Source organism: Capsicum annuum, unplaced genomic scaffold (assembly GCF_002878395.1).
Source record: "Capsicum annuum cultivar UCD-10X-F1 unplaced genomic scaffold, UCD10Xv1.1 ctg5145, whole genome shotgun sequence".
Classification (NCBI taxonomy): Eukaryota; Viridiplantae; Streptophyta; class Magnoliopsida; order Solanales; family Solanaceae; genus Capsicum; species Capsicum annuum.
In genome coordinates this window covers 83,481-104,441 of record NW_025859396.1, presented here as the reverse complement: position 1 = coordinate 104,441, position 20,961 = coordinate 83,481, and the positions used below count along the sequence as shown (strand labels likewise).

Sequence of the window (20,961 nt, the reverse complement as noted above, 5' to 3'; positions counted from 1 at the left end):
AGCGAAATTCTCTCTTGAAACTAAAAAGTAAGATGAAAAGTGAAAATTTTAGGTTTTAAGTTTATATTGGGTTTTGAATCATTTTATTATCATATATATATATATGTGTGTGTGTGTGTGCGCGCGCGCGCGCACTTACTTTCTAAATATTGGAAATTAATAAACTAATTGAAAAAGTAGATTATAATTAATATTTTATGTATAAAAAGTTAAAAAATATATATGCATATATACATACATACATACATACATACATACACACACACACATATATTATGTCGATTTGATTCGGGTTCGATTTGACTTTTTTTTGTTAACACCAAACCAAACCAAGAATGATCATTTTTTTTTTCAAACTCCAATCCAACCAAACCAAATCATAAGTCGGTTTTTTTTTTCTCGATTTGGTTTGGTTCTTCGATTTGGTTTGACTTGATGCTTTGGTCTGTACACCCCTAATCAGAAGTTTCAAGTGGTTGATGAATATCATTTTTGTGTGTGCATGCAGTACCTCTTTTCCTTGGGTCAATTGCAATATTAGCCTTAAGAAATAAATTATAAAAGCAACAACCCGTGATTTAGAATGGAAAAACATTGATGATTTGAGTAGATAATTGTACCTGAATATGTGAGTCGTTTGATCCAACAAAGACCACAAACTATATCAATTAAGAACATCAATCCATCAAATAACACAAATTAGATCAATTAAGAACATAAATCCAACTAATAACACAAATTAGATCAACTAAGAGTCTAAGCAAAATTGTTGGCATAACGATTGATATTGTGTTTATATCATTAATAAGCAAGCAAAAATCAATAATAAAAAAAATGGGAGATTTTATGACAAATAAACTAAAGCGAGTTGATGATTTTTATGAAAATTGATAAAAGGTATGTTATAGCCTATTTTACATGGGATAGAAATTATTATTCGTCAATTTTGATGATGTTTTTATAATATTTTGCTTGAAAAAGGCTATGTAAAACCAAGTTGGGAAAGGATGGATTTTTTTAAAATTTTTTATAGTATTATTTTAATTTGGATTCAAACTGAACATTAATTCTCAATTAATTCAGCCGACAACTACTACTCCAAATTTGTGTCCTATTTCGTTTTTACCAAATCTATGTCCTACTTGTTTTATTTTTGAAAAATAAAAATTTAAAGAATTGTTTTTGGCATAAAAAAAACCACCGTAGGTGCCTTATTTTTTGAAAATAAAAGGTTATAAATTATCTTGGGGTTCTTTTTTAAAAAATTCATTAGATATGAAAATAAAAAATCATTATATGTAGACATTTAAATCAATAAGAAAAAAAGGAAAATAAAGAGAAAATATATTTATTTCTAGTATTTTTAAATCTTTTTAAAATCAAATTTAATTGATTTATAATCTTATACTATTGAAAAAATATTAATTGTCATTAATTCTGATGACTTCTAATAAGAAAAGATTTTATCATAAATATATTTAATTAATTTTTAACTCTTAAATATTAACAAAAAATAGTGTAAAGACGATTTTGTCTAAACCAAAATTTTTTAATGAAGGGCAAAAAGTTCAATCAACATTTTTAAGGTTCATATATATATATATATATATATATATATATATATATTTCAAGTTAATTCAGCCGACCTTTTTTTTTTTTTTTAAAAAAGTCACGTACCTTAATAAAGAATTTAGTCAAAATTAGAAAACTCTTCCCATAAAGGAATTCAGCTGAACACGCTTTTCCAAATATTAGAAACTTTTCACGTACCAAAAAAACAAAAACCTTTTCATAAATTTAGGAATTTCGTTTTCAGTAGAATTTTTTTTTAAAAAAGTATTTATTATATCTATGCTAAATAGTATGACTTCTTACCTAGATCAAAAGGATTTAATAATTTTAAAATATTAAATATTAGAATAATAATTATTGAAGAAAAAGGATGAAAAGACCATCTTGTCTATTGCGAAGTTTTTTAATTAAGGGCAAAAAGTTCAAACAACATTTCTAAGACTCTTCACTTTTTTAATATACTAGTTTAGGTCTACGTGCCTCATGCATGTATTTCACTTTAATGAGTTCGAACGTTGCACTAAATAGGATATTTATTTAACTAATAATTATTAATACAATAATTAAATTCTACATCTTTTGAATATGTAAAGATGAAGAATTTATTTAATTAAATCTAACCTTTACCAAAAAATCTACTACCTGTAAATTGAAACAAAAGAATACGATGATAGAGACAACAAAGCAATACAATTAAATCTAACCTTTACACAACAATTTGCTCAAGTCCGTATGACACTCATCTAATAAGTACAAACTCTAATAAATATATGACAATAGAGATATCAAAATAATACAACTAAACTTAACCTTTACACAAAAAAAAATTATCAAAGCAGAGATATCAAAACAATACAATTAAACCTAACCTTTATCGAAAAAATTCTTCAAAGCCGACCGACATTTATCTAGCACTTATAACATACAAAAAAATAATACGATAAAAGAGTTATCAAAATAATATAATTAAACTTAAATTTTATACATAAAAATTCCTCCAAGCCGATACCACATTATTATAAATACATGGGTTTGGAACATACATTATCATTTATTGGGTGCTGCGGATTAAATGTCTTGCGATTGCATGAGTTTGACAGTGTAATAGTTTAACATACATCTCAATATTTATAGAAGTATTTTATTAATAGAGTTTTATTTTAGGAGTATTTTAATTGACCAGTACAAATAAAAATATTAATTGATTTTCCTCCTATATATTTTAGGAGTCTAATTAATATAATAAAAAATAATTAAATAATAAATTAAAGAAAATAATGAAAAGACAGTTTTATCTGGAAAAAAGTCTTTTAATGAAGGACAAAAAGTTCAAATCACTTTTCTAAGAGTCTTCACAATTTTAATATATTATAAATTATAGATTATAGACTAGAGATAGAGATTAGAGATATATATTTGATATCGATGGGCTCATACTATATATGTTATTTTTTTGTCTCAATTTATGTGACACAAATTGAATTTAGATAATCAATCATATTTTTAATATATTTTTAGATATTTTAAGTTGTTAACTATTGTAATTTATAATTTTTTTTATATAATTTTCAAATAATAGAAGTTACTCTCCTTGTCCAAACTTTTGTAGCATTGATAGTCAATTATATTTTAAAAATAATTTAACTTTGTAATTATTGTGATTTATAAAACTTTTATTTCTATTTCAATTTACGTGACACTGATATAATTTTGAGAGTCAACCAAATATTCTTTTAAATTTTATAAGTTGTTAATTATTGTGATTTATAGTATTTTTTACGTATTTTTAAATATATAACAGATTAAAAAAATAAGACAAAAAACTAAAATAGAGAAAAAATGGAGGCAAGGAAAAGGACCAACGAAGTAGTGCCAAAGCAGGCATGTTGACCTTTAAATTTTTAAGTTGTTAATTATTATGACTTGTAATACTTTTATCTTCTATTCCAATTTGATTAGCTGAAACACCTTGAATTTTGGCCTTCGAAATTTCCTGAGTTTTGAACTTTCTGGGGATTATACGACTCAAGCATGCTAGCCGTATGTTGTGCTAACGACCTAGGAGCCCAATTCGTATGATAAATAGTGTGTTCTAGGTCATCTTCTGTCCAAGGTACGATAAAATATCATACCAGTCATATCTGCATGATACGAGAAGTATAATGTCAAACCATATGTTGTCCAGTGTCTAACCTTGATGTTCTGCCTAGGGTACGATTTGAGGGTACTTGTCGTATGTTGATGGTACGATTTTACCTAAGGAGTCACATGTTGGGAAGAATTTGGTGTCTAATATTCTGATTAAGGTAGAGTGGAAGGTACTACTCGTATGATATAGGTATAAGTGGGAGGGTCCAAAATCGTATCCACCTGCGTGAATTTTTACAGTTTAGGTTGGGGGTATTCTGAATATTTTTTCTCTTAGATTATTTTGATACCAAAACTTAAAATACTATTGGAACTTCATTTACCGTAGTATTCTCAATCAAACACACTCTAAACACTCTCAAATCGCTCCCAAGCTTTTGGTTCAAGAAATGACTAGGTTTCCTCAAGGTGATTCAATTAGGGGCTTTCAAGAGTAAATCTCTCCGTTTTCTTTGGTGTCTAAGGCATGTTACTCCTCCCTTATTGTTGGTTCAACTAAAATCATATTTTCATGGATGGTTTTCATAATATTATTATTGTATTATTTGGGTTTTGAAATATACGTTGGGGGTTTTGGTTGTTCTTGGTTGGATAATGTTTTTCCATATTTTTCTTATGGTTTTCATGTTATTATTATGGTTTGAACATATGGTCGTATAGGAATGGTTAATTTATACTTGGTTTTTGGTTTTGGAAATCTTATGCCCTCAACATGCTTGTTTAAACGTCTATGAGAATGATTTTTTTACATAGTTTGACTATTATTGAAAATTTTGCATTGCATAATATTGTAATGGAACCTAAATTATTTTGGTTGATTTTTAAAGGTTTGGAAAGGACTTGGTGGCCATGATTTGGTTAAAGATGGTTTTGAAAACCTTGTGGGGTACAATGGAATACCCTAAGTGAGTAATCTATGAAAACCTTGTGAGGTACACAGGAATCTCCCAAGTGATTTTAATGAAAGAGTTTTGAGTATATAGGAATCCACTAAGTGTTGTATTATGACATTTCTTGCAATTTATAGTTGGTATACCGATACCACTTCATAATGACTTGGTAATTAACTTTCGAAATTGGTGATTTTGGTTACTGTAATACCCGTTCTTTTTCTTAGCTTGAAAATCCTCTCAAGAATGTTAGAACTTGCTTTGAAATAAGAATTCATTCTTATACACATTCTATTTCCATAATTTTCACTTCCTATCACATGGAAAATTGAATAAGCTTTCCATCGATATATAATTCGCCCAAATTCGACACCCGGGCAAAGAGTTAGGTCCTTTTTGTGACACAGTGTTTGACCTAAGCCTTCAGCGCGTCGCGGAGATAGCTCAAATGGAAATTTTCAAATTCCAGTGTTGCTCCGAGATACTGATGTGTCATACCAAACTTCTAGTTCATAGACTAGGTGGAAATGCAGTAGCTCCGTATTGCACCACCGTGCAGTTTCCCAATTGTCAATTTCCAGTGAAGCGGTGTGATAACGCCGCGTCATGCCAAGGGCCCAATTTGAGAAATTTTACTGAAAATTAAATTACATGTCCAGGGTTAAAAGGATCAATTCCTCCCCCCTCCTATATAAGCTTTCAAACACGGGATTTAGCCTTTATTCATCCAAAATATTGATGTTTTTCTCAAATACTCTCAAGAACTCAAGCTAGGGTTTTCATAGAAGGTCCAATTTCAAGAAGGTTTCACCATCAATCTTCATGAAATCATGAACTAATGTATGCATATTGTTCATTCATGGGCTTCTTTCATCTATGAAATCCAAGAATCCCTTTTCTAAACTTAAGTTATGAATTGTCTATATGTTTTCATGTTTTGGCTGCCCATGTTCATGTTTGATTGATGTGAAATTGAATTCTACTCCATGATTGTTGATAGTTTCTATGTGAGTTTAATTACTATAGCCATAGATTCATGCAACCCTAAGATTTAAACCCTTGAATGATGAAATTAGAATTGAATAATCATGTTTGCATGTATCATGTCTGTCATATGGTTGATTAAATGCCTAGATGAAGGAATATTGTCTAACTAGCATGATATCATGAAATCCCCATGTATGCACAAGTTCATACCTATTACATGTTTGATGAAATGCTCCTATAAAGGTAGTATGTATTATGATGATAGTCAAGTCTTCAAGTAAATCATGTTATCTCAGTTTCTTTCTATCTAGTCCTGGGGGTACTTATACCCAAAATATTAGCTGTGTGCCTAGATCCATATCATATTTTCATGATACTCTCAGTCAAGATATGAACTCTTAGACTTCAGATAGTCTTATGACTCAGAAAAAATCTCCATTATCTCATGACTCAGTCAGTTGTCAGATATCGGTAGTATTTTATCAGCCACGAAAATTCAGTAACTCAGTCCACGCTCAGTTCAGTTCAGTAAATCATGTTCAATGTCCATTCAGATGGGAGTAGAAATTATCATCAAGTGAACCCAAGGATGGGGACTTACCTATTATACGAGGGTGTGATTCTTAGAAGAAATTCTTGCATTTTAGAACTATGTAGCCAACATAGGTTGAGACATCGTAGCCTGCTATATGAGGGTAGATGAGGTGTATTAACCTTTTATGTGAGGGTCCCCACTGTTTTTGCTAGAGTTACCTGTTATATGAGGGTTATTCACATGTTGTCCTTACTAGCTGCACGGTATTGACACCCTTCTAATCAGGGCATAGATTGGACCCCAACTCAGCTATTATAGAACATTTGGGGCATATCATTTAGATACTACTTCCTACAGTTTTATGTTACAGAATTAGGACTGTCAGATACACTCAATCAGTCTCAGTAATAGAACTCAGGTAGTTTTTCAAATTTTAGGACTGTTAGACACAGTCAACTTAGACATAGTAGGAACTCAAATTGTTCCATCAGATTCAGGACTGTCAGACACAGTCACCCATATTATCAGTTATATTCATATACAGTCATTTATGTTGTCATTTATGTCATGTTATCATTATCCAGACTCAGTAGTCATGCTACCACGGTATTAGTATCATGTTATCACGTTGTCAGTTACAGTTGTGTATTTATGTATACATTCTCACGATCATGTTAGACAGTCAGTTAGTATTGATCATGCATGCAAACACTTGCTATAGCCTATCTCATATGTATACCCAGTATATTTTATTGTACTGACACATTTGTACTGTGGTGATTTCTTTTTATGTTATACCATAAGTTCAGAGACACGAGTTCCAAATCAACAGTAGATTTCAGATTCAACAGTCAGAGTAGAATCGAGTCCTCATCCTTTGAGGACATAGCTAATAGACCTCAAAAGTGTTATGATTAAGGTTGATACATATTAAGGCCTCAAAAGTGTCCTAGCTAATAGACGAATCAAAACATTTTCTTACCAATTGAATTCTTGAGAAGGATATTGGTATAGTCAAATTCAAATGAGCCTATCTATCGTTATGCTATAAATTTCTGAGCTTGTGAAACACCAACAGATAGATAATTTAATCATATTTCCAAAGATACCAATATTGCCTAAATCCGATACCGAAGCAAAACGTTATGCCTATTTCACTCCAGCATGTCAGCCTGGAAAACTGACTGACGATATTCGTGATAACTTATCACAAGTGTGATGAATCATCATGAATGTCGTCAGCCTTAGGCAGAAACCAGCCCCCAGTGATGACATTTTGTGATAAGTTATCACAAGTGTGACGAATTATCACGAATGTCGTTAGCCTTAGGCAGAAATCCATCAATTCCATCCCCCCAGTGACGACATTTGTGACGACTTATCACAAGTATGATGACTTATCACGAATGTTGTCAGCCTTAGATTTTTAGCAATTAGGAAGCAGTTTAGTAAGGGTATTTTGGTCCTTTTTCTTCACTTTCCATGATTTATAACCCTCAAGGAGCGTATTATCTTTCATTCTCTTTAGTTAAACATCTAAAAAATTCTCTCATACACTCTCAACCACAAGATTAGAGTTTCCTCTCAAGATCATCTCCTCAAGAACAAGAACATTCTCTCCCAAAGGGGTTAAACCCTAGTCAAGAAAAATCAACAGCAAGCTTAAGGATTTCTTCAAGAACCTTCAGAAACATTAGATCTCTTTCAAGATTCAATCACTAAGGTATGTGTAGTGTTCATCCATGGATCCCTTTCATCCATGAATCTCAAGAATCATGTTTTAAATTATAAATTGTGATTTCCTTGTTGTGTTATGACTATAGTCATGTTGATAATTGTTGTTTGGATTCAAGGTTGTATCTTGATGTATTTTTCTTGAAGCATGTGAGTAGGTTAGTTAAATCCCATGAATTTTGTATGGATTAAGATTGTCAACTTGATAAGTACACCTATTCTCAAATTGTGCATGTAAGGTGTTTGATAAAAAGCCAAGAATGATAGAATCCATGTTTTTATGACTTAATAGTGCTTAAATGACAAGTTCATGTTCTATTCTTTATGATTCCACATTTACTCCACTTTATTATTGTGTGTTATTATTGTGATATAGAATGAGTATGATATTGAAGCAATGCGAGTATATATATGTTGTGCGCATCCCCTTTCATGTATAAGGTATTGAGAACCAAGTGTAGTATGAAATCCCCTACTTATGGTATTGTGAATTGTGGACTCTATTCTTATGATCAAGTTAGTCATATGTGTCAATTTCATTCCATCGAGTCCTGGGGGTACTTGTACCCGGAAAAAAAATATAGCCGCGTGCCTAGAGCCATGTCATACTGTCATGATACTCTCAGTCAAGCAATGATCTATAGAACTCAGTCAGTCATGTGACTCAGAAAATCTAAAAAATCTCATGATCTGAGTTAATTCTCAGATAATAGTACTATTGCATCAGTCAACAGAAGTCAGTTACTCAGTCCATGTACAGTCAGTTAATCATGTTTAATCTCTTCAGATGGGAGTAGAAGTTAGCACTGAGTGAACCCAAGGATGGGAACTCACTTGCCAGATAAGGGTATGATTCTTAGCAGTCATCCTTGTGTTCCAGAACTACGTAGCCAGCGTAGGTTGAGATATCTTAACCTGTCAGATTAGGGCGATAAATTGATTTGACCTATCATACCAAGGTCCCACTATTCTCATTAGAGTAACCTACCAGATAAGGATCACTCACAGTTTGTCCTTACCAGTGGCGTGGTATTAACACCCTTCCAATCAAGGCACAGATTGGACCCCAGCTCAGCTATTATAGCATATTTGGGGCATATCAGTTAAACAACTACCTCCCATAGTTTTAGTCTTAGTTTCAGTAAAAGAACTCAGATAGTTCTTCAGATTTCAGTATACCAGAACTATCAAATATAGTCAGTTCAACTACAGTGCAAATCTCAAGTAGTTCTATCAGATTCAGGACTGTCAGACACAGTCATCCATGTTATCAAAAATTCCATTATTAGTTATGTTAGATATCAATAAACCATGTGTTAGAGTATAGATCTAGATATCACATATTCATGATCTCAGTTACTATGTATGCATGTTTGCACTCTCACGTCCATATTAGTTAGTCAGTTAGCACTACTCATGCATTAAGACCTTTTGCATATAGCCTACCTCACTCATATACTCAGTACTTTTATTGTACTGATGCATTTGCTCTATGGTGCATTCTTTTATGTTACACCATAGGTTCAGATCCACGAGTTCCAGATCAGCAGTAGCAGTTGCATTTCAGTATACAGAGTTGCAGTGAATCGTCTTTATTCGAGGACGACATAATTTGACTTCATTTATTTTCTTTGGATAGCTTTCAATTTATGGAGTTAGTTGGACAAATATTCCTTCAACTCTTTACTCAGACAGTATTCAGAGGCTTTCAAATTTAGTTCAGATTTGATTCAGACTTTAGTTGTTTTGGGTACTCGTTATCCTATATGGATATTAATATTTATTAGATAACTTATTCAGTTGAACCTTATGGCCTATTATTTATGTTTTCTGCATTTTACATGTATATTTTGCAGTGTACAGGTACAGATATTAGTCATGGGTTAGTTTCAAAGTTCTAGAGTTCATTAACCTTAGGCAGGGATACAATGGTTAAAGAGTATTCTCTCAGATTTACTCAGCTAGCTAGATATGCCCCTCATGTGGTTGATGACAATAGGGCTAATATGATCAAGTTCATGTCAGGGGTGAATGTGTAATACCCCGATCATTCCTTAAGCCTAAATTTGTCTTTCTGAATAAATATATATGACTTCCAAAGTGATTGATGTTTAAACCATGTTTTATTTCTCTAATTTCCATTTTTTGATGTAGAGCATTGAATAAGCTTTCCATCTATACCAATTTCATCAAAATCTGACATTAGACAAAGGAGTTATGGACGTTTTACTAAACGGTATCAGAATGCCCAGGTTTGATGGTCGACCTGGTGGACCGTCAGGTCCTTGGTGGACCGTCAAGTGTCCCTTCAAGACAAGGCATTATCTCCTATTTTAGAACGTTGTGTGATGGTTAAAGTGGTGGACCGTCACAAAGTTGACGGATCATCAAGGTATCCATCAGACCGAGACAGAATGTCTTATTTCTGGCCCTCAGGTAACGAACGACTTGGTGGACTATCACTTTTTTGACAGACCGTTAGGTCAGTCATCACATCGAGGCAGAACGTTCCAGTTTTGGTGTTCGAGTGACGGACGACTTGGTGGACCGTCAGTCCCTCTGACGGACCATCAGGTCGACCATCACAGGCCCCGATCAACAATTTTCAACTCTTTTCAAAAGTGCATTTTGGTCATTTTCTCTCCTTTTAAGCCCTATATATATGTATATATGTATAGAAGAGAAGATCATTTTTCTCTTTTCTCTCTAATTTTCCAAGAAATATCTAGAAACCTAGGATTTCTTCGAAGATCCAAAATCCAATCTTCTTCCAAATAAATTCAAGAATCCTCCATAATGATTCAAAGTGATTCAAAAACTGAGTTCCCCAAGTCAAAGGCATCAAGGATCTTGGCTCAAAAGTGTTAAGAAGAAGTTCCAAACAAGTTTCTACATCTTCAAAATTAAAATCCAAGGTATGTGGAGTTTGAACAAGAACACTCCTTTCGTTCTTGTGCATAAAGGTTTAATTTCTACTACTGATTTACATGATTTTGCAAGTGGATTTACACCCAAATTTCTTTAATTATGATTTATGAGATTTGAGTTGAATAAGTTTGATATTTATGATTGTTTCACCATCATGTTTCTTAAATTGAGAATTTATTCCGTGAGCCGTATATTATCATTATGTATTGATGATTTATAAGCAATTTAAGTCAAGTTCCATGAGTTGAATATTTTAATTATGAATTGATGATTTTTGGATGATTTGAAACAAGTGTCATGAGTTATTCCTTTTCATGAGAAATTCGACTATTGAATGTATATTGATATGTGAAATTGAGAGGCAAGAATGAGTCTTATGTTGTTTCCATGAAGTTTTTGATATTTGAAATGATTTGATAAACAAATGTACTTGATATTGAGAAAGCTTGTGTTGAGTTGAGTCAAGTTAGGAATCCACAAGATGTTTATGATTTTCATATGAGATATATATATATATATATATATATATATTTGGTATTTATAATATAACCATGAGTTGATATTTATTAAGGTGGATTTCCTAACGCGTTTTGAGCTGAGTCTGGGAGGAGTATTTAGCACCGAGCAAAAAATTTGATATTTTCTCAAAACTACGTGCCACCGATGATTGATGTTGATAATTGTGGGCCAAAGACTGAGTATGATATTATGAAGATAAGATTGAGGTTGTAATCCCTGGAAAGAGTACAACACCCCTGCCAATGTGGGGTTCTCTCCTTAGGAGGACAAAATGTTGGACTCCATGCGGTTCACATGGTATAGTCATGTCGGTTATAAGAAACTCCCACGTCCATAATGATAAGTCTCTTGAGTTACCGAGTCACTCTAAGTCATGAGTTAAAGAGTTTTAGTTGAGATAAATGATTTATAAGATTTATGAAGCATGTATTACTACTGATGATTTATGAGAAAAATGTTTTAGATAATTCAAGCGAAGAGAATTATTATGGTCAGCATGCATGATTTTTCTTAGACATTTATGCTATTATTCAAATATTGCATCCACCCCCGCATACTCAGTACATTCCCAAGTACTAACTCCCATACTCTTTTGTATTCTATATTTCATCATGATATAGGTTCAGGTGCTCAGTCTTAGCAGTGATAGTGATCTTCAAGTACCTTCTTCTAAATCTCTACAGCTGGTGAGTCCTCATGGTTCGAGGACCTGTATCTATCATTTTTTCTTGCTGATAGATAGTCGTTTGTTTTCAGTTCAGTACGAGTCAGTTGGGGTTTTGTCCCAATAGCTCCTCAGTCTTATGTAGTATAGGCTTTGTAAGATTAGTGTGCCAGTAAGTACAGATCTCAGTATTTTGGTTGTAAAGGACAATATCATTTTGTATCTGAGCATGGTCATGACATACTTATTCCTCTTTATATTAGCATGATTTGTGTTATAGTGAGTTCTGAAAGTGATGACAGGCTTAGAGGGTTAGCTTGAGGCCACGTGTGACCTTAAGCACCGTGTGATATCTCGGGATGGGTTCTTGGGGCGTTACAAGCTTGGTATAAGAGCCTAAGGTTTGAAGAGTCCTAGGGAGTTTGACAAGCCACGTTACATAGAGTCTTAATCATCGGTGTGTAGCGCGCCACATCTATGAGTAAGAGGCTACAGGATGTTTTAGGAAAAGTTATTTCTTTCTTTCAAGAGTCTATTGTTCCTATGATTATTTCTCTCTATGGTTAATTCATGCTATCTTATGACAAAAAATGCCTCCTCGTAGAGCTTGCAAAAACAACGAACGACCTCAACCCTTTGATCCTTTAGGTGAGACGGTGTCCCATGCTGAATTTTGGGCAGCTTTCTAAGCGCTAGCCCAAATGGTCACCGCCAATGCTCAAGCCAACACCCAGGCTACTGTTCCACCTCCACAAGGGAATAATTCTGCTGAAACCCGAGTTCGTGACTTTATACAAATGAATCCACCTAAGTTCTATGGGTCGAAAGTAGGTGAGGACCCACAAATGTATTTAGATGAAGTGAGAAAGATCACTCAGATTATGCACGCGACTGAGGAGGAGAGTGTTGAATTAGCTGCCTATAGAATGAAAGATGTTGCTTATGATTGGGTAGAGATGTGGAGGAAAAGTAGAAGAGAGAATGATGCTCCTGTGGCTTGGCAATTATTTCAAAATGCCTTCTTAGATAGATTCTTTCCCCCGGAGCTGAGGAAAGCAAAATTAGAAGAATTTATGAACTTGAGACAAGGCCCCATGATAGTTAAGGGGTATTGCCATAAGTTTAACCAATTGTCTAAATATGCTTCTGGTATGATGGCTGATTCTAGAACTAGTATGAGTAAGTTCTTGGCTGGTGTATCTGGTTATGTCATGAAAGAGTGTAGATCCACTATGCTTAATAGGGACATGGACCTTTCAAGACTAATAATCCATGCTCAGCTGATTGAAGCAGACAAAGTGAAGGAGATAGAGAGAGTAAGAGGGAATAAGAGAGTTAGATCTGAGCAACAGGGGTATAGTCAGGCTAGATTTTTTGGAGGGATCTGCCCTCAGTTCCAGAGTCGTTCTCTTATGCCAGTGCCTTCATCAGCCAGTACTTCTACATTTAGAATTAAGTCGGAGCAGGGTAGTAGGCCTTCTATGACCCAGTCCCAGGATAGTGTGAGTAACAGACCTTGTATTTCTACATGCCCGAAGTGGGGTAGGGACCATCCCGATGAGTGCTTAGTCGGCCAGAGGGGTTGTTTTGGTTGCGGTAAATTGGGCCATAATTTCAGGGATTGCCTTTACGCTAGACAGGGGAGTCGTGATATTTGTCCCCAGAGTCAGACTGTTAGTTCTCTAGCCCTTATAGTTCGTCCTACTCCTCCTCAGGGTGCCTTGTCTAGTACTGCCGGCGGTCAGTGCCAGAATTGCTTTTATGCTATACCACCCCGCCAGGAGCAGGACGATTCACCAGATGTTGTTACTAGTATGCTCCATGTATTTCATTTTGATGTGTATATGTTAATGGACCCTGGGTTAAGTCTTTCTTATGTGACTCCATTGGTGGCAGTGAATTTTGAAATTTATGCTAAAAAGATCCCTAAGCCTCTCCCAGTCTCTACACCCGTGGGTGAATTTGTTGTTGCCACGTAAGTATATATAAAATGTCCTAACACTGTCCTTTATAGAGTCATGATTGCAGATTTAATTGAGCTAGACATGGTTGATTTTGACATTATTTTGGTTATGAATTGGCTACACTCTTGTTATGCGTCTATAGACTGTCGTACCCGTGTAGTCAAATTTCAGTTTCCTAATGAGCCAGCTTTTGAGTGGTTCGGAAATTTGTGTCTCCTAAAAGTCATTTCATATCCTATCTTAAAGCTAGGAAGTTTATTTCTAATGGTTGTATCTATCATTTAGTTCGAGTTATGGACACTAAGTCTGAGACTCTAACTATTCAGTCTCTTAGCATTGTCAATGAGTTTCCTGATGTTTTCTCGGAGGATCTCCCAAGGGTACCTCCTGATAGAGAGATAGAATTCGAAATTGATCTTCTCCCTGATACACAGCCTATTTCTATTCCTCTATATCATATGGCCCCTGCAGAACTTAAGAAGTTGAAGGAGCAACTCATAGATCTTCTTGATAAGGGTTTTATAAGGCCCAGTGTATCTCCCTGTGGTGCACCCATTCTATTTGTGCGAAAGAAAGATGGTTTTTTGTGTATGTACATTAACTATCGTTAGCTCAACAAGGTCACAGTTAAGAACAAGTACCCTCTTCCTAGAATTGATGACCTGTTTGATCAGCTGCAAGGTGCCAACTACTTCTCAAAAATAGATTTGAGATTCAATTATCACCAACTTAAAGTCAGAGAGTGTGATATTCCCAAGATGGCTTTCTGCACTTGTTATGGTTATTTTAAATTCTTGGTCATGTCCTTCGGGCTAACGAATGCCCCGACAGCTTTTATGGACCTCATGAATCTAATGTTCAGACAGTACCTAGATATGTTTGTTATTGTGTTCATAGATGATATTCTTGTATACTCTCAAAGTGAAAACAACCATGCAGATCATCTTCGAGTTGTCTGGCAAACCCTTAGAGACCAGTAGTTGTTTGCCAAATTTTGTAAGTGTGAATTTTGGCTTTGATCAATTGCTTTTCTGGGTCATATTGTTTCTTCTGAAGGTATTCGAGTTGATCCTCTAAAGGTAGAAGTTGTGAAAAGTTGGCCTAGACCTATTTCCCCATATGATATTAGAAGTTTCTTAGGTCTAGCTGGATACTACCATCATTTTGTCGAAGGTTTCTCTTCCATTACTGCTCCTTTGACCCGGTTGACCCAAAAGAAAGTTAAATTCCAGTGGTCAAATTCTTGCGAGAAGAGTTTTCAGGAATTGAAGACTCGACTTACTTCAGACCTTGTGATAACCCTACCTAACGGTGTCGATGATTTTGTGGTATATTGTGATGCTTCCAAAGTTGGTTTAGGTTGTGTGTTGATGTAGAAGGGTAAGGTTATACCTTATGCCTCCCAATAGTTGAAACCTCATGAGAAGAATTATCCGACCCATGACCTTGAGTTAGCTGTAGTGGTTTTTGCTTTAAAAATTTGGAGACACTACTTGTATGATGTTCATGTTGATGTTTTTACAGATCAAAAGAGTTTGTTGTATGTGTTTACTAAGAGAGAATTGAATCTTCAGCATAGGTGATGGTTAGAATTGCTAAAAGATTACGATATGAGTCTGTTATATCACCCAGGCAAGGCCAATGTAGTGGCAGATGCTCTTAGTAGGTCGTCCATGGGTAGTGTATCACATGTAGAGGAAGATAAGAGGGAGTTGGTTTGCTAAGTGCATCGTTTGGATAGTTTGGGCGTTAGATTGCTCGATTCAGCTGAGGATAGTGTTTGGGTTCAGAGTAGTTCCGAATCTTCCCTAGTTTCGGAAGTAAAGGAGAAGTAGGATATGGATTCTCATTTGGTCGAACTGAAAGAATTAGTTAAATATCAAAAGGTGGAGGTTTTCTTCCAAGGGGGAGATGATGTATTAAGATTTCAGAATAGGTTATGTGTGCCTGATGTTGATGATCTAAGGGAGAGGATTATAGCTGAGGCACATGGCGCGCGGTATTCTATTTATCCCGGTGCTACCAAGATGTACCATGATTTGTGGGAGATTTATTGGTGGAATAGTATGAAGAATGATATAGCGAAGTTTGTAGAGAAGTGTGCAACTTGCCCGCAGGTGAAGATAGAACACCAGAGACCCGGTGGAATGATGCAAGAACTTAGTATCCCTACTTGGAAGTGGGAGGAAGTGAATATGGATTTTGTGACTGGTTTACCTTCTTCTCGTCATCATCATGATTCTATATGGGTTGTTGTAGATAGGTTGACTAAGTCAGCATATTTTCTGCCAGTACATACATCTTTTACCGCTGAGGACTATGCTAAGCTGTATATCCGAGAGTTAGTCAGGTTGCATGGAGTTCCTTTATCTATCATCTCTGATAGAGGTACTTAGTTTACTTCTCAGTTTTGAAGAACCTTTCAGAAGGGTCTTCGCACCCAGGTTCATCTTAGCTCTGTTTTTCATCCGCAGACAGATGGTCAGGCTAAGAGGACTATTCATACTTTGGAGGATATGTTGAGGGCATGTGTTCTTGATTTCAAAGGAAGTTGGGATAAACACTTGTCATTAATTGAATTTGCTTACAATAATAGTTTTCATGCTAGTATTGGAATGGCTCCATTTGAAACCTTTTATGAGAGAAGATGTAGATCGCCCATAGGCTGGTTCGAAGTGGGTGAAGCTGCTGTGATTGGACCTGATGCTGTGTTCGATGCCATGGAAAAATTTAAGTTGATTTGAGAGAGGTTGAAGACAGCCCAGAGTTGTCAGAAGTCGTATACTAATGTGAGAAGAAGAGCTCTTGAGTTTGAAGTCGATGATTTGGTATATTTGAAAATCTCACCCATGAAAGGGGTGAAAAGATTTGGAAAGAAAGGGAAGCTGAGTCTCAGATATATTGGCCCTTATAGAGTTTTGGATCGTGTTGGGAAAGCAGCTTATGAGGTTGAGTTGCCTGCAGAATTGTCAGCTGTCCATCCTATGTTTCATGTTTCTATGCTCAAAAAACACATTGGAGACTCTGTTGTTGTTGATCCGTCAGAAGGTTGTGATATTCAGGATAGCCTTTTGTATGATGAAAAACCTGTTGAAATCCAAGATTATCAAGTCCGTAGAATGATGAACAAGGAAGTTTCCCTGGTTAAAGTTCTATGGCGAAATCAATCAGTAGAGGGTATCACTTGGGAAGCAGAAGTGGATATGCGAGCCAGTTACCCTTATCTTTTCTCCACAAGTTTGAATCAAGCTGAAGGTACTATTACCTTAATTCAGTTTCCTTCTAATCTAATGTATTCCGCTATATGTTTATTCCCTCTATGATTCGTGCATTTGGTAAAGTACTCAAGAGTATCAGAGTAAAGTGAGCCCTTCTACGTGAGTAGTTCCAGCTGTGCGTCCTGATTTTCTCTTGTTCTTGGCCTATCTAGAAACATTCAAGGATGAATGTTTCCAAGGGGGAGATATTGTAATGCCCCGATCATTCCTTAAGCCTAAATCTATCTGTTTGAATGGATATGTATGACTTCCAAAGTGATTGATGTTTAAACCATGTTGTATTTATTTAATTTCCACCTTTTTTTCATGTATATCATTGAATAAGCTTTCCATCGATACCAATTTCATCAAAATCTGACATCGGACGAAGGAGTTATGGCCGTTTTACTAAACGATATCAGAACGCCCAGGTTTGACGGTCAACCTGGAGGACTGTCAGGTCCTTGGTGGACCGTCAAGTGTCCCATCAAGATAAGGCAGTAGCACCCTTTTTGGGATGTTGTGTGACGGTTAAAGTGGTGGACCGTCACAAACTTGACGGACCGTCAAGGTGTCCTTCAAACCCAGATAGAATGTCTCATTTCCTGCCCTCAGGTAATGGACGATTTGGTGGAGTGTTATGAGCTAGAAATAATAAGAAATGATGTTAGTGTGTGGGTTCGAACCTGAATACTAGGAATGAGAATAAGACAGCTAATTTGGCTGTCACTTTTCTGACGGACCGTCAGGTCAGCCATCACGTTGAGGCAGAACATTCCAGTTTTGGTGTTCGAGTGACGGATGACTTAGTGGACCGTCAGTCCCTCTGACGGACCATTAGGTCGACCGTCACTATCCCCGATCAGCAATTTTTAACTCTTTTCAAAAGGGCATTTTGGTCATTTCCACTCCTTTTAAGCCCTATATATATATATATATGTATAGAAGAGAAGATCATTTTTCTCTCTTTTCTCTCTAATCTTCCAAGAAATATCTACAAACCTAGGGTTTCTTCCAAGATCCAAAATCCAATCTTCTTCCAAATAAATTCAAGAATCCTCCATAGTGATTCTAAAACTGAGTTCCCCAAGTCAAAGGCATCAAGGATCTTGGCTCAAAAGTGTTAAGAAGAAGTTCCAAACAAGTTTCTACATCTTCAAAATCAAAATCCAAGGTATATGGGGTTTGAACAAGAACACTCCTTTCGTTCTTGTGCATAAAGGTTTAATTTCTACTACTGATTTACATGATTTTGCAAGTGGCTTTACACCCAAATTTCTTTAATTATGATTTATGAGATTTGAGTTGAATAAGTTTGATATTTATGATTGTTGCACCATCATATTTCTTAAATTGAGAATTTATTCTATGAGCCGTATATTATCATTATGTATTGATGATTTCTAAGCAATTTAAGTCAAGTTCCATGAGTTGAATATTTTTATTACGAATTGGTGATTTTTGGATGATTTGAGACAAGTGTCATGAGTTATGCCTTTCTATGAGAAATTCGACTATTGAATGTATATTGACATGTGAAATTGAGAGACAAGAATGAGTCTTATGATGTTTCCATGAAGTTTTTGATATTTGAAATGATTTGGTAAACTAATATACTTGATATTGAGAAAGCTTGTGTTGAGTTGAGTCGAGTTAGGAATCCACAAGATGTTTATGACTTTTCAGATGATATATATATATTTCTGTTTTGGTCTTTATAATATAACCATGAGTTGATATTGATTGAGGTGGATTTCCTAACGCGTTCTGAGCTAAGTCTGGGAGAAGTATTTAGCACCGAGTGGAAAATTTAGTATTTCTCCAAAACTACGTGCCACCGTAGGACTGATGTTGATAATTGTGGGCCAAAGACTGAGTATGAGATTGTGAAGATGAGATTGAGGTTGTACTCCCTAGAAAGAGTACTACACCCTTGCCAAAGTGGGGTTCTCTACTTAGGAGGGCAAAACGTTGGACTCCATGCGGCTCACATGGTGTAGTCATGTCGGTTATAAGAAACTCCCACATCCATAATGATTTAAGTCTTTTGAGTTAATGAGTCACTCAAAGTCATGATTTAAAGAGTTTGAGTTGAGATAAATGATTTACGAGATTTATCAAGCATGTATTACTACTGATGATTTATGAGAAAAATATTTTAGATAATTCAAGCGAAGAGAATTATTATGGTCAGCATGCATGATTTTTCTTATACATTTATGATATTATTCAAATGTTGCATCCACCCCCGCATACTCAGTACATTCCCAAGTATTGACTCCCATACTCTTTTGCATTCTATATTTCATCATGATATAGGTTCAGGTGCTCAGCCTCAGCAGCGACAGTGATCTTCGAGTACCTTCTTCTGCATCTCTACAGTTGGTGAGTCCTCATGGTTCGAGGACTTGTATCTCTCATTTTGTCTTGCTGATAGATGGTCATTTGTTTTTAGTTCAGTACGAGTCAGTTGGGGATCTGTCCCAATGGCTCCTCAGTCTTATATATTAGAGGCTTTGTTAGATTAGTGTGCCAGTATGTATAGGATCTCAGTATTTTGGTTGTAAAGGACAGTATTATTTTGTATCTAAGCATGGTCATGACATGCTTATTTCTCTTTATCTTAGCATGATTTGTGTTACAGTAAGTTCTGAAAGTGATGACAGGCTTAGAGGGTTAGCTTGAGGCCACGTTTGACCTTAAGCACCGTGTGATGTCTTGGGATGGGTTCTTGGGGCATTATAGAATGATAGCATGGTAAATGAGTGTAGGTCTGCGATGCTGAAAAATGATATGACTTTAGCCAAACTCATGACCAATGCTCCGCAAATAGAGGAGCAGAAGATTAGGATTAGGGAGAGGCAAAACAAGACAGCAAAGTCAGGCAGTTTCAGTTTTGCTCAATCCAAATTAGAAGAAGGAAACCGTTCACAGTTTCATCCTAGGTCAACAGTTCTAACTCCTTCCTCTGCCAGTGCCCTAGTGCCGAAATTCATAGACAGCAACCGAGATCGAGCACTAGGCTCTAAGTCTGAGGGAAGTGTCAGCAGTGCCCGAACTAATCCCCTGTGTTAGACTTGTGGTAAGAACCACAAGGGTACCTGTAGAACTAGTAGCGATATTTCTTTTGGTTATGGAAGACCAGGCCACAGGGTTAGAGAGTGTCCATAATCAGGTCTGCTAGGTTAGTAAAATCATTCCACAGCCCAGTTCGATCACCCAAATCAGCAGGGTGCCACTTCCAATGCTACTAGTGGGAAACGCCCAAACAGACTCTATGATTTTTAGACCAGACAAGATCAGGCAAATTCTCCTAACGTTGTTACTGGTACATTACAGATTTTCCATGATTATGTTTATGCTTTGCTAGATCCAAGTGCATCCTTGTCTTTTGTTACTCCTTATATAGCAGGCAATTTTGGAATCAGTCCTAAAATTTTAGCAGAGCCCTTTTCAGTCTCTACCCCAGTGGGTAAAACCATCATAACTCGGTGGGTATACAGGAACTGCCCGATTATGATATTTCAGAAAGACACGTCAGTAGATTTACTCGAGTTAGAGATAACTAATTTTGATGTCATTCTTGGCGTGGATTGGCTTCATTCCTATAATGCCACAGTTGACTGTTGAAATAGGATAGTTTAGTTTCAGTTCCCGAATGAGCCCATCCTAGAGTGGAAGGGTAGTACTTTATCTTTCAGGGGTCAGCTTGTTTCCTACCTTCAGGCAAGGAAAATGATATATAAGAAATGTGTTTATCATC

General features: G+C 35.6%; 1 protein-coding gene across 1 annotated transcript; it reads left to right on the top strand.

Moving 5' to 3' along the window:
• The first annotated feature begins 13,224 nt into the window (after positions 1 to 13,224).
• On the top strand, positions 13,225 to 13,956 carry LOC124892871. Its single transcript, XM_047404050.1, has 2 exons — positions 13,225 to 13,789; positions 13,874 to 13,956. Exons 1-2 carry the CDS (start codon positions 13,225 to 13,227, stop codon positions 13,954 to 13,956), a joined length of 648 nt encoding a protein of 215 aa, XP_047260006.1.
• Positions 13,957 to 20,961: the final 7,005 nt, after the last annotated feature.

Coding starts and splice junctions, on each gene's coding strand:
- LOC124892871 (XM_047404050.1), top strand. CDS start 13,225: ATGGACCTTTCAAGACTAATAATCCATGCTCAGCTGATTGAAGCAGAC. Junction 13,790..13,873: donor TTCACCAGATGTTGTTACTA/GTATGCTCCATG, acceptor CATTGGTGGCAG/TGAATTTTGAAATTTATGCT.